Source organism: Sceloporus occidentalis, unplaced genomic scaffold, assembly GCF_023333645.1.
Source record: "Sceloporus occidentalis isolate IW3139 unplaced genomic scaffold, rSceOcc1.0.p SCAF_4, whole genome shotgun sequence".
Taxonomy (NCBI): domain Eukaryota; kingdom Metazoa; phylum Chordata; class Lepidosauria; order Squamata; family Phrynosomatidae; genus Sceloporus; species Sceloporus occidentalis.
Genome location: NW_028316984.1, coordinates 50,630,088 through 50,643,871, shown reverse-complemented (window position 1 = coordinate 50,643,871; position 13,784 = coordinate 50,630,088). Strand labels below are relative to the sequence as shown.

Below are 13,784 nucleotides of genomic sequence, written 5' to 3'. Positions count from 1 at the left end.
TCAAGCACCATACACCAACAAGAATCACAAATGTGCACATCACTGGGGATCACATGTCTTATTCTAGGCCCATCTCATGCTTTTCCAGTGGAGAAATGTGTGCCCATGTCTATTCAGGGAGAAAGACAAGGCCAAATCTTGCCCTGAGTCTTGCAAAGCAATGAGATATTTTGTTTCTTAGTGAAGTCAGCACATAGTCTGGGAAAATTTGTAATACCCATGGTTAAATGGGCTCAAAATGTGGGCCACAAAATTGAATTAGACAAATGGGAGAAGGTATATAGAAAAAGACAATGAATATCTCAGTTGCTCAAAATATTAAAGAAAACATATATAAAATGCATTATAGATGGCATTACATTCCCCAGAAACTATCCAAAATGTATAAACAAGTAAATAACAAAGAGGAAACAGGAACATGTTATCACCAATGGCGGACCTGCACTAAAATTAGGAACTTTTAATTGATTAATTAATTGAAAAAATATTAGGCATAAAATTCCAATTGAAACCTGAAACATATTTATTAAGTATGATTGACGAGCAAATGGGAAAGGAAAACATAAGCATGGTCTACTAGAGAGACTGTTGCTGGCTCGAAAATGGGGGGAAAAACTATGAAATACCAACATTGGAAGAATGGCTAACAAAATTACTAGATATGGCAGAAATGGATAAATTAACTTGCCTTATGAGAAATGAAATTTTGAAGAAATATGTGGAAAGTTGGGAACGGACAATAAAATATATAAATTATCAATGGGATATATTGATAAAACTAGGAGCCCTGGTGGCGCAGTGGTTAAATGCCTGTACTGCAGCCATTCACTCAAAACCACAAGGTTGTGAGTTCAAGACCAGCAAAAGGGCCCAAGCTCGACTCAGGCTTGCATCTTTCTGAGGTCGCTAAAATGAGTACCCAGACTGTTGGGGGCAAATTAGCTTACTTGCTAATTAGTTTACTTGCTGTTCACCGCTATGATCTTTGGAATAGCGGTATATAAATAAAACAAATTATTGTTAATTAAATTATTAGATATTTAGGATTATCGACCATTTTATAATTCTATTCATGAATGTAAGTATAAGTGAGATTACATGGGATAATCCTTGGTGTTAGTAGAATAAAAATAGTAACTACAAAAAATGAAATAAGGACAGCTCAAGAGAAGAGTAAGATATGCAATGGTAACATGGAGTTCTGATAGTTTTAGAAAGGTATAATGAATAGGTTTGTGGGTCGATTGTTACTTACAGTATATTTATATGCTTGTATGTCTAGTTAGATTAATTATGTGGAAGATATATGGACAAAGATATTTGTTGTATGTAATATGTAATTTTTTTATTTTATGTGTTAATAAAATAGTTTTAATTTTAAAAAAAAATCAGGGAGCTATGCAGTTTGTCCCCACAGTTGTTCTCAGTCTTGGATCAGTTTGTAACAGATTCAGAGCTCAGTAGAATATTTAGTGAATAGCGCTGGCAAGCACAAGTTGGTTACCCAAGCCAATAATAAACATTGCAGCCCTAGAAATCATATTTCAAGTTTACTACTATTATGGAAACTAAACCTCAAATTAAAGGCAGTCTTTTTATACAACACTCAAAGGGTTCTTAATGCAGATGGTTTGGAAGTAAAAGACATGCTTATTTTTAAAGGAACTGTAATTTGCTAAGATTTGCTATTTAATTTTGCTTCCATTCACAAAGAATGTATGAAATATACAAAGAACAAGTTTTCACTGAATGGATATCGAAATACTCACATCGCTTGCCAAGATTGCATTCTGCAGTGCCAGCACTGTGTTTTTGTCATCTGTTACAGATAGCTTGCATCCTTTTAGCCACTCTCGGTCAAGTTTGTACTCATACTACAAAGAAACAGTAGTAATAATAAGTGGGGAAAAATAAAGTTCGCTCTTAACAATTGGCAAAGTGGTCTGATTAACCTGATTAAAAAATAAAAATAAAAATGTAAACACATGCAATTGTCTTTCCTCATTTCCTTACATCACTCTGTTGCAAAGATGATTTTGCAGCTTGGATGAAGTCTGGTCTGTCCACAGTCCAGTGCCAGTGAGCCTTGGCTGCTTCATATTTCTTCTTATAATCCAGCTATTTACAGAGAAATACAAGTAATGTAAACATAGAATAAAACTTTTTTTTTTAAACCCATCTTGGCTAGGTTTTGGTGGGAAAATTATATTATCTTGCATGAAAGAAAAACACATCTTTTCAGTGCTGGGGACAGCACAGATATCAGCTCCATATCTGGTAGTTCTGACACTTGCACAAGAAACTACACCTCTCCCTGCTCATAAAAGGTTCAACACATATCTTTTTGCTGATTGCCTGAGATTCCAATAGGTCAATGTTGGTATGCCTATCAATTGATCAATTAAGTGTGGATGTAGGCACAAGAAAGCCAGCATGATCTAGAAGTTTGAAAGCTGGAATAGGACCCTGGGAACCCAGAGTTCAAATCCCCACTTGGCCATGGAAACACACTGGGACTAGTCACAGACTCTCAGCCTCACCAGAAGGCAATGGCAAACCCATTCTGAACAAATCTTATCAAGAAAACTCTTTGCCATTAGTCATAAACACAAAACAACAGGTGTGATGAGAGACAGAGCTCATTTAATCACAATTTGTACAGGACTGCAGGAAAAAAACAGCTTCAGGAGAGGCAAACTATGTTTGTTCAAAATGCTTTCCTGCATTTCAGGATTTAGAAGTGTTTTCTGCCATTGTTTATATCTCTAGTTGTATTTGCCTTTGTTCTGGTATTAGCAGTAATTAGCATTCATAAAGATTGTGCTCACCTAGTTCCGATTATACAAAATAAATCCAACACAATATCTAGTTGTGCAGTTAGATGCACACTCAAAAGTATACCTAATCACCACAAGAAGTATGCTACCTCTTGCACAATTGGAAAAACCAATGAAATTTCACTAGCACACTGTTTCCCATGCCTAACATGACATTGATTTAGATCAGGTAATAAGACATGTAAAGCTGAGTGGGCCATGGATGTTCTGTTCCCTCAGTTTTCACTGCAAGGCTTAATCTGTAATCACCACAATTTATTCCTAGGATGAAAGTTTTACTGTTTAAATTGTTTGTACAGATTAAGTCTCCCTTATCTGAAATTCTGAAACCCCAAACACTCCAAAATCCAAAATTGTCCACATAGGTGGCTGAGATGGTCTTTGCTTCCTGATGGTTCAATGTACACCAACTTTGTTTCTGACACAACATTATTAAAAATATTGTGTACAAAATTACCTTCAGGCTAAGTGTACAAGGTGTATACAAAACATAAATGAATTTCATCTTTAGACTTGGGTCCCATCTCCAAGGTATCTCATTATGTATGTGCAAACATGCCAAAATTTAAAAAAAATATCAAAAATGCAAAACACTTCTGGTTCCAAGCTTTTCAGTTATGGGAGACTCAACCTGTGGGATGTCTATTACGCACTGTAAATACAATGGGTCCTTGGTATCCACTGGAGTTGGGTTCCAGGACACCTCCCCCCCCCCATCCGTGGATACCAAAATCGATGGATGCTCAAGTCCCATTAAATACAATGGCATAGTAAAATGGTGTCCCTTATGTAATATGGCAAAATCAAGGTTTGCTTTATGGAATTTATATATTTTAAACTATATTCAAGCCATGGATGCTTGAATCTGTAGATAATAATTCCATGGATATGGAGGGCTGACTGTAGTATGTTTCAGTGGAAAGGATAAAATATAATAACAAAATAAATAGATAAATGATAAATCAAACTCACATTGGTGTTTACTTTGTAAGCCTGCTTAGCAGCCTTAATGTGAACCGAGTCTGGAACAATATTGCAGTGAGACTTATTCTGTTGGTAGAGTTCTTTGTATTTTAGCTGTTGAAAAAAAAAGAGACCAAAAATTACCTCTATGTACAGAACACATCAATACAATTAAAAAGAAATTATCCCAAAGACAATTATGTATGAGACAGAAAACATGCTGCATCATCATGTTATACTATATACAATCCAGTGTTTTTTAGTAGCTTGAAGTGTTATCTTGATGATGTATGGCAACCACGTGCTGCAGCCTCCGTAGGGAGCAAAAAGAACCCACTTCTGGGCGGGTTCTTTTTGCATCCCAGAACGGGCTCCATAGGTGTGCTCACGTGCCATGTAGATGGGCGCGTGCCAAGATGGAGCCTGGGTGGTGCAACAAGGGCTTCAGCCATAGTACGCGTACAGGCCAGCACAAAGTGTCGGTCTGTTCAGCCCCTAAGTCCATGCCTCACTTCATCAAAATGTTGATCTGGATTCACTTTAAGCCTGACATAAAGTCAACTGCATTATAATCCTATGCTGAACTCTGTTGGATCTTCCAAGCAGCAGAGTCCTTAAGGTTTCAGCACTCCCCTGGAAACCATGGAGACATAGTTCCCAATGTTTTCCCAAGTCAATTGATATTTTTAAATGAACAATTAAGGCTGCAGTGTTACTGCTAAGGGTCTGCAACCTAAGGCCAACTACATGTTTAGACTGCAACTCCCATCACCCCTACCCAAAACAGCAATGGTGAAGAACTATGTGAGTTGCAATCAAACATCATCTGGAACCATAACTTGTCCACTTCTCCTACACACTATTATTAATAAGCAGTCCCAGAGAATTTAAAAACCCCTGCACAAGACTTTACTGTACATTTATGAAATAAAGAAACAACATCTAGTTCAAACATATATATAGCCCAGCTTTATATTAATTCAATATGAATATATTCATATTCTTTTGAAGAGTCTGAAAATCAACTGTATTATAATTAATCTTCTTTAATCCTCATAATAAGAAAGAAAAGTTAACTAATCAACAACGTGTAAATATGAAAAGAATCTACATTTCATCAATGAGTACACAAGCATTTCATTTCATTGAGCAACTGTTTATACAGCCATATTTATTACCATTACAGCCATATTTGTTTACATATTTATTAACATTGCTATAGATATAATATATAGCACATAAACAGTTACATTTAAATAGCTAAAGGCTAGCTGTTAACAGCAACGTAATTCAGTTCTAACATTGAAGTATGCAGTCTCACTGATTAAAGAGCAACTACAGATTATGAACATTACTTGATACCGTTTAAAGGACCATGTTTACTTACCTCACTTATTCTGTCCATAACTTTGCGTACATGGAGTACCATGGGGGTATCGTGAATTGCAGTATAGCCCTTTGGTTTGGCCTTGTTGTACTCTAACTTGTAGAGGATCTGATACCAAAAAATATATATAAAATTAGGAAATACGGTATTTATAAAGGACATTTTAAACTGAAAAATGAGAAGCAAACTGACACTGTAACAAATGCATATACATTATTTTATTGACCCTTAAGAATTCTCAAGGCTTATTCTCACTGTACTTGTCCAATGGTATGCACTAGTTAACTCCCAGACGTCCACACAGGGCTGGATTGGATAATTTGCTTCCCAGATCCAACCCAGTTCATGAAGACTAGCAAGTATATGCAGTTCTTCTTCTACTACCCAGTTTTCTGTTCCCACCTCTTTTCCTGTACCTGTTACACACACATATATGATTTCACATAGGTGAAAAATTGCATGTCTCCTCCATTTGAGGTTCAAACCTGTGACCTTCCTGATCAAGTCTAGCCATCTGGCATGGGGTCTTCCTCTCTTTTTGCTACCCCACCCTTTCCTAGCATCATTGCCTTTTTAAAATGATTCATTTTTCCTCATGATGTGGCAAAGGTACCCTATTTCCCCCAAAATAAGACATACCCATAAAATAAGCCATATCAGGATTTCTAAGCATTTGAGCAATATAAGCCATACCCTGAAAATAAGACATAGTGATGGGTGAGGCTATGCAGTGTATTGGTGCAGAGCAGTAAAGAAGACGGGCAGCCCTTCTCATCTGCCCCATCGTAAAAATAAGACATTCCCTGAAAATAAGCCATAGTGTGTCTTCTTGAGGAAAAATAAATATAAGACAGTGTTTTATTTTCAGGCAAACACGGCATGACAGCCTCAGTTTAGTCACTCTGGCTTCCAGGGATAGTTGAGACCTGATCTGTTCTGGGGCCCATTTGTTTGTCTTACTGGCCATCCATGATATTATCAGCACTCTTCTCCAGCACAGATTAAACGAGTTTATTGAGTTTCTATTGGCTGTTTTTACTGTCCAGCTCTCACATGTGTACATTGTGATGGGGGATACAACGGCTTGGACTATCCTTACTTTAGTGTTCAGTTATGTATTTACACTGTATAATCCTGACCATTTCTTTAAAGACTGCTCTGTTCAAAAAAAAAATTAGAGAAAAGAGTTGCACCAATTTCATAATCCCTACTGTAGACAGTGACCCTCTTGTTAACTGTGTAGAAGAGTCATGTTGTTAGGTAGCATGTTATAGACTGTAACATACTACCTGACAATGTGGTGTAGTAGATAGACCAAGAGCATGGACAAACAGCCTCTAGGTTCATAGGTTTGAAACTTGCCAGGTAACCTTGGATTTTACCACCTAACGTACTTTATGGATATGCCCTGAGGAGAAAGTTGGAAGCCAGATTTGCCAGCATGACCTTCATGCTCGAAATTTGGAAGAAGACAGATTTGCCAACTTGACCTCTTTGGAGGCGTCCCATGTTTTTCTCCTCCCCTCATCCCAAATTGATCTGTTGATAATCACTGAATCCTCCATAAGGTCAATGATTTGCCCACAGGTTCTCATCTGGTCAGTCATCTGATGCTCATTTCCTCTAAATCCCACACCCTAATTGATAAATACTGTGAAATCAACCTAACCTGGCGAGATAGATTTTTCTTCCTTTAGTCTTTCGCTTCAAGCCTTTTAGTTCTACAAATCCTATCTTTTATAATTCCTACACAAAGACCAGTCTAGGCTGCAATTCTGTGCTTACCAGAGTGTAAGTTCCACTAAAAATAATAGGTTTTACATCCAAATAAATATATATTGGATGCAATATTAGATTATTTTTTTAGAATCTGCATACATAGATTAGTCCAGAAAGGCACTTAATATTATATTTTTGCAATTTCTACACTTACATCACTGATTTGCTTGTTGACCTTGGTAGTCCTCAGATGTTCTGGAGTATCCACAACACTTGTAAATTTGTCTTTCTGCTTTTCATACAGCCTTTTGTACTTGTACTGTTGAAAGAAAGAGTGAAAACGAACAAGTCACAGTTAATGACATATACTAGCACTCACAGATACACACCTTTTAAGAAGAGAGCCAGTATTAGCCTGCTTGTCTGTTGTCAACAGCTGTCACAAGTCAGCCAAAACTGTGTATGTGGGGAGCCAAGCCCACACAACGGAAATGCCAGCTAAGCTGCCTTTTGTTACACACTGACTTCAAAGAAAGCCACTGAGGTGCAGTGGACAGAGTGCTGGAGTTGGGCTGGTGACTTTCTGTTCAAGCCACCCCTCAGCCACGTAACTCCAGGTGTGGGTTTTTGAGAGTCATTATCTCTAACCTTTTCCCACAGTCTTGATGCAAGGATAAAAATGGGACAATCCCACATATCCTTCCCTGGACAGGATATGAATGTGATAAATAAAGCAACTAAACTAGCAGGATTTGACACACATAAACAAAACCTCAAACTTTCCAGTTGCACTGGAAGTCAAGGGATCTACTTAGGTGAATAAGCACAAGAGGTAAGTAACAACCTTTAGAATATATTTGATACAAAATTTTTAGCCATGTATTAAAATCAATAAGGTTGGGCCAGCTTTTGACAGTGTAGATAGCTGTCCAATAGAATATATATGGGAATACATACAACGTCAGTTTGTACCTGTGGTTATTATATTAATACTACATAAATCCTTAATTGTGCACCCAACTAATACTCTAACTGAAGTATACCCGGAGGGGGGGATGTAGCTGGTAATTGTACTGATGATTTTTAAATATTAAAAAAATAAATAAATATAACAATGAGATATAGGGATGAGTAATTTGGTTAAAGATTATGCCACACAAGCAAAAATCCTGGCTCAGTTCCTGTGAAATCTGGGAAACAGGCTTCAAAATTCAAAACTGGTCAGAGAACAGGGCTGATACATTTAGCTTTTTGCTTCATTTTTAGTGCATGCAAATAAATAGAAAGAGAACACAAAGCATGCATGCAGACAAGAATGACATTATATGCAATGAATGGCAACATACACAAAATGATAACAAGAATATTTTAAAGAAGGGTATTGGCTATCAGTACAAGAGGTACAGAGCACTTGTGTCAGAAACAGCATACAGGGAACCAGCCCTTCAAACAGTAATTCCTCCCACTCCTTAGTGTGTTGTACAACTTTGATAGTATTTGGTGTTGAAATTGGCTGACATTCCAAACCAGAAAGAAATGCCAGTGATTCTAATGTATGCTATTTCTAAATAAATTTTCTAACTACTATTACTTTTATATGCTTATCTTTTCAAATCAATATAACCTAACTTGATATAAAAACATTTATGATCGAAGCCGTTCTCCTATGCAAAGATGTTAGTGTCATTATACCATTTTACATCAAACTATTTCATCTTTATTTGATTGTGTATTCCAACCACTGGAATTTAAACAACATCAAATGGATCAACTATAGTGGTAGCTACACATTATGGAACTAATACTGGAGAGCTGATACTACACTCTTTGAAGTTCCTCTTTCAAGAAAAGAAATTGCCTTAGTGTGCTGTACAACTTTAATAGTTTGCTTTTAAAATCAATGTTTTATTTCTATAGACAGTTTAACACTGTTTTAATCTTAATTTTTATATGCTTTCAGAAACATTTTTATTTATATTTCCTTTTTTCTTGTGGGCTGCCTTGGGTACCAGCTTTGGGGGAAAGACTAGATGTAAATAAATAGATATTGTAACTAAAGTGGCAATTCTGTACATACATACCTGGGATTAAATCTCACTGAGCTCAATAGGACTTACTTCTGAAAGGATATATCCATGATTGCACTGCAAATGAGTTAAATATTCATGTTTATAAAATAACTTGTGGGAAAGCTGCAAGGAATGAACTGGGATTGCCTGAAAAGCGAATGCCAGTCTTAATGCTTTTGCCCCTGGTTAATATATACATATCTGTAGAATGAGGCTGGAATTCTTCTTACAAAAGACACACAGTGGTGAAATGTATGCATCAAATGCAAGCAGAATACTACTCTACTATCTGAAAAAGCATAATACTGTAATAATCCCTCACCCAGGGAAGATGGCATATTTAAAAAATACTACAACTTGGCACAATGCAATTGTAATTATGAGACTGAAATCCAAGCAGGCCAGCTGACAGACCATCCTTCCAATAGCAACCAAAGAAGATTCTATTTTTGCAAAGCAGCAGTTAAAAGATTATCTGGGTTTGGGATACAATATGTGCCCATGGGCTTGGTATACATACAGATATATGCCCCAAGCATGAGGATAGTAAAGACTGTGCTACCTAGAGTCATAGGTGAATAGCAGGTTACTTTATTGTCCTCTCTTAGGAGTAATGGTATCAAGTTTCATTAGGTGGGAGAAAATGCAAGATTGAATGAAGTGGGGCTAAATCCTGTGCCTTTTCAGCCAGATTCTTTGGAAACCCTCCATTTTTTTCCTACTTCATCCCAAAGGCTTTGTTAGTTGCTGTCCCTTTGTTTTGTTTTGTTTTGCTCACCTAACTTAATTATGGCCATTCCCAAATGAGCTGACTGGTATCAAAGGAGTCTCTGTTGAGTTCTATGTGAGCCTGGCATCTCTTCCCTCAACTGTTTCCATGAAGTCTATTGTTAGAGTGCAGCAATGAGAAATGATAATGTGTATGATATGAATGCATTTTGGATATTATTGTTGTTGTTATTATCATTATTATTATTCCTGTAATACATTACCTGGCTCCATTGATATGTGTTGTATAATGCTGTCAGCATATCTGGTCTCATTATTTCATTGCATCCATGTTGCAGGAACAACTTGGCACTAGACTTATATTTTCTCTGTTCATGCAAACAGCAACGAAGCACAAAAGAGACTTGTGAAGACAAGAGGGAGAGCTCTAGATCCCAGAGTAATGAGATTTAGGCCTTTGGGATACTCATGTATTCCCAGAATTGCACCAATGAACAACATTCCTAATGGCAGAATCAATCATGACATTCCCTCTTATCAAAAATAAGAGATAATACACACACAGGCTCTATTGCCTTTGTGTTTTAATAATAATAAATGACACCGGACTCATGCATATGTAGACTGATTTTGTGTCTAGAACAACTACATATCAAGACCTACTAATGTTTGGAGGTTTTGTTTTATTTTTAAAATGTACATTGGTGCATTATGAGAACACAGAGTATGGCTAGGCTCACTCAAAAAAACTATTGTGCTGTTTTGAGTGGCAAAGTACAGACAGTTTTTAAGAACAAGCACAACAAAATATTTTCAATGTCATAGGTAGAACCAATGACATTGTGAACCACAGGCATTTCAGACAGGCAAAGAGAGACATCCAAGAGTGACAGTGGCCACAATCTGAATGTTGTGGCCAACACCGCCACTGTACCTGACTGCTAAGTTCACCTCCCCATTTGGCCAGCAAGGTTTTGGGGTCATCCACCACAAGAGAATACTTGTCCTTCTTCTTCTCATATTCAGATTTGTACAATTTCTGCTCAGAGCAGGACATTCGACAGTAGCAAATTTAGAATTGGAAGGACAAAGATGTATTGAGATCACTTCTTCAACAAAGCAAAAACCCCTTAGCTAATAATTGAATGAATCCTCCCATTAAAAATATAACAGGAAAAGAAATAGGCAATCTAAAATAAAAACGTAGATTAATTTTTATAGGGCAATCCTATGCATCTCTCCTCAGAAATAAGCACCACTGAGTTCAGTGGGGCTTACTCCAAGGTAAGTATGCATAGGGTTGTAACATTCAAGGTACAACACCACCAGATGCCAGTGTACAATATGTAGACTTTTTACTGCCATCTTTCCATAAATCATTCTAATTTCATCTCCATTTGAAAGATGTGAAAGAGATGTGTGTGTGTGTATGTGTGTGTGTGAGAGAGAGAGAGAGAGAGAGAAAGAGAGAGAGGGAGGGAGGGAGGGAGGGAGGGAGGGAGAGAGATTATGAGCACCATCTATAATTTAATAGTAAATTAACAAGTTGGGGTATTTTATTATGTATAATGTTGAAATAGCATTATACAAAGAGGCCACAGTACAGCAAAAAGTTAGGTAGACTGAAGCTCTCAGCTTCAATGAGATTAATTATTACTCTACTGAGACCAATTAAATCCAATTGTCACTGTCAAATAAAGTAAACCCACTGAGTCAATGAAAACTTGGCAGGTCAACATTTATATAAGTTCTATTGATTCAATGGGACCATTCTACTAAATATACAGTCTACTGCAAATTAAAATGGAATGTATAATATTCCTTATTAAATTAGCATTAACACTGGTTATTGAGTCATATACAGTTCTCTTTACTATGTAATATATATCACTTAACATTTATTAATACCAGTGCTTATTTTTACAAGCTGCACTGTTACATTCACTTATTATGTAATCTGTTAAACAAATCAGCTCTGTGGACTTTTTGTTCAAAATAGAACCAAAGTGAATTCTACAGAACAAGGACTAGGAGTTACTTTTTAAAAAACAGAGCCTTGCAATTTGCCCACTTCTTTCCCTCAACATACACACACCATCTTTCCACATCCTATGCCCTATAGCAAGCTAACTGAGAAACAAACTTGGACATCAGAACTTCTGGGGCAAAGGCAGCTGGGGCATATGGATCATTATAGACAAATCTAAAGTATTATCTGGATTTGGGCTTCAATCAGAAGTATATTCCACTAAATGAAATTTACTTCCATGTAAATGCACTGAAACATTTGTTTCTTCAACTAGTATGTCTAGGAAATTGTAATTGAATCAGGCTCTACAAACTGATTCAGGCTCTACAAATCAAAGTTCATCTGAGAAGACTTCCACCCATGCAACAGGAGAAAATCTTATGTGGCTCCCTCCCAGATATTCCTGCCCAAATCTGCTCTGGAAGTTTGGGAGACTCTTTGGAGCTCTAGATCAGGGGTGGGGTGGCCAGGGGACTTCCAGTAACGGGGTGAATTCTATCCATTAGTCTTGTCTCTTCCACTTTCAGAAGGATATAAAAAAATTGACTCATTGTCGTGTGTGATAATTATCCTAGAGAAGTCTTTCATTCTACTTACCTCATTTACCAACTGAGTTGCATACTTAACATGCCTATTAACTGGAGTGTCAGCAACATACTGGAACTTGGACTTCATTTTTTCAAAGGATTCCTTGTACTTACACTAGAGGAATTTTAAAAAAAGGAGGTTAACAACCAGCAATAAGGGCATGATAAAAACACAATAAGCAAATATTGAAACATTAATGAGGTGTAATGGCAAGAAAAACATATTGCAATCGTGTCCTATGTAAATATGCTGTCACAAGGGTTACACCCACAGGGCAGAATTAATGCAGTTGCTATGGAATTCTGGGATTTGTAGTTTGTTGTGGCACTAGAGCTCTCTGACTGAGAAGGCTAACTATCTCACAAAATTACAGATCCCATAAATCCATAGCCTTGAGCCATGGCAGTTAAAGCAGTATCAAACTGCATTAATTCTGTAGTGCGGATGCAGCCTAAGTGATGTTTACCAATTTATTGCTGTTAGTGTTAACTAGCCCACACTATTGGCTTGCATGACCCTTTACCATGCAACATTTTAGGAAGAAATTAAAGCTCTTCAAAATAATAAAAACAATGCAGGCCTGTATATGTTTACTCAGAAGTAAGTTCCAGATATATACTATGGAACTGACTTCCAAATATAGAAGCACGGTTACAGCCTACAGGGTGCAACTTCATAGTTCAGATTTAGGATTAAACAGATTTAAATGCAAAATCGAATTATTTACAGCAGGGTATATAAATAGTAACAATATAGCATTTTTAAATATAGAAGGTTTTTCTGCTATAACAATCAGAAAATAATTTCTTGGCAATTCCTTCTTTGTGCATATTTTTTGGAAGTATGTCTGTTGAGAGTATATGGTATTGTGCTGCTGACCTAGATGATTGCATGGCTAAATTGTTTAGGTGGGTTGAAAACTGTTACACAGCAATTGGTAAATCTTGTTTTTCTTTCTCTTTTGTCTTGGCATAAAATAATTTGGAAGTTGAATTGATTATAAAAGCTGTCTTTCCATATGTTTTCTTGCTTTGCATGCAGAATTCTTTACTAGTAAATACCTAGTCTATTCAATTTAATCTGTGACTGGAGACTCCCACTTGAACAATTGGAAACAAGCATACATACCGGGCTGTACAGTGATTTATTCTTTTCTGCAAGAACAAGATCAGGTGTATCCCATGCATAACAACCAATGCCTCTGAGCCATGTTAAGTCTTCTTTGTATTTCACCTATAAAAACAAAAGAAAAAGAAGAACAGTTGCCAAACCAAACTTTTCAAGACTTCACTTTTTTGTTCAACTCTCAAAATCCATGGGCCGCAATGGCTAGGGGATTCTGGGAGTTGTAGCCTGAAGAATCAATCTCTTCTGCATACCTGTTATCTAAATAGTCCTACTAAACTCACTGGGACTTTTTACCACTTTAATAACTGCAGTTCAGTGTTACAGTGAATATTAAT

General features: G+C 36.8%; 1 protein-coding gene across 1 annotated transcript in view; it reads right to left on the bottom strand.

Moving 5' to 3' along the window:
• The window catches only part of NEB (nebulin), a 212,763-nt gene that overhangs the window by 45,637 nt on the left and 153,342 nt on the right, over positions 1-13,784 (bottom strand). The window contains exons 115-122 of the mRNA XM_089520035.1: positions 13,450-13,554; positions 12,331-12,435; positions 10,639-10,743; positions 7,121-7,225; positions 5,188-5,295; positions 3,810-3,914; positions 2,014-2,118; positions 1,770-1,874 (exon numbers count right to left, since the gene is read on the bottom strand). Coding sequence (XP_089376161.1) covers positions 1,770-1,874; positions 2,014-2,118; positions 3,810-3,914; positions 5,188-5,295; positions 7,121-7,225; positions 10,639-10,743; positions 12,331-12,435; positions 13,450-13,554 — 843 coding nt within the window. The remainder of the gene's footprint in view (positions 1-1,769; positions 1,875-2,013; positions 2,119-3,809; positions 3,915-5,187; positions 5,296-7,120; positions 7,226-10,638; positions 10,744-12,330; positions 12,436-13,449; positions 13,555-13,784) is intronic.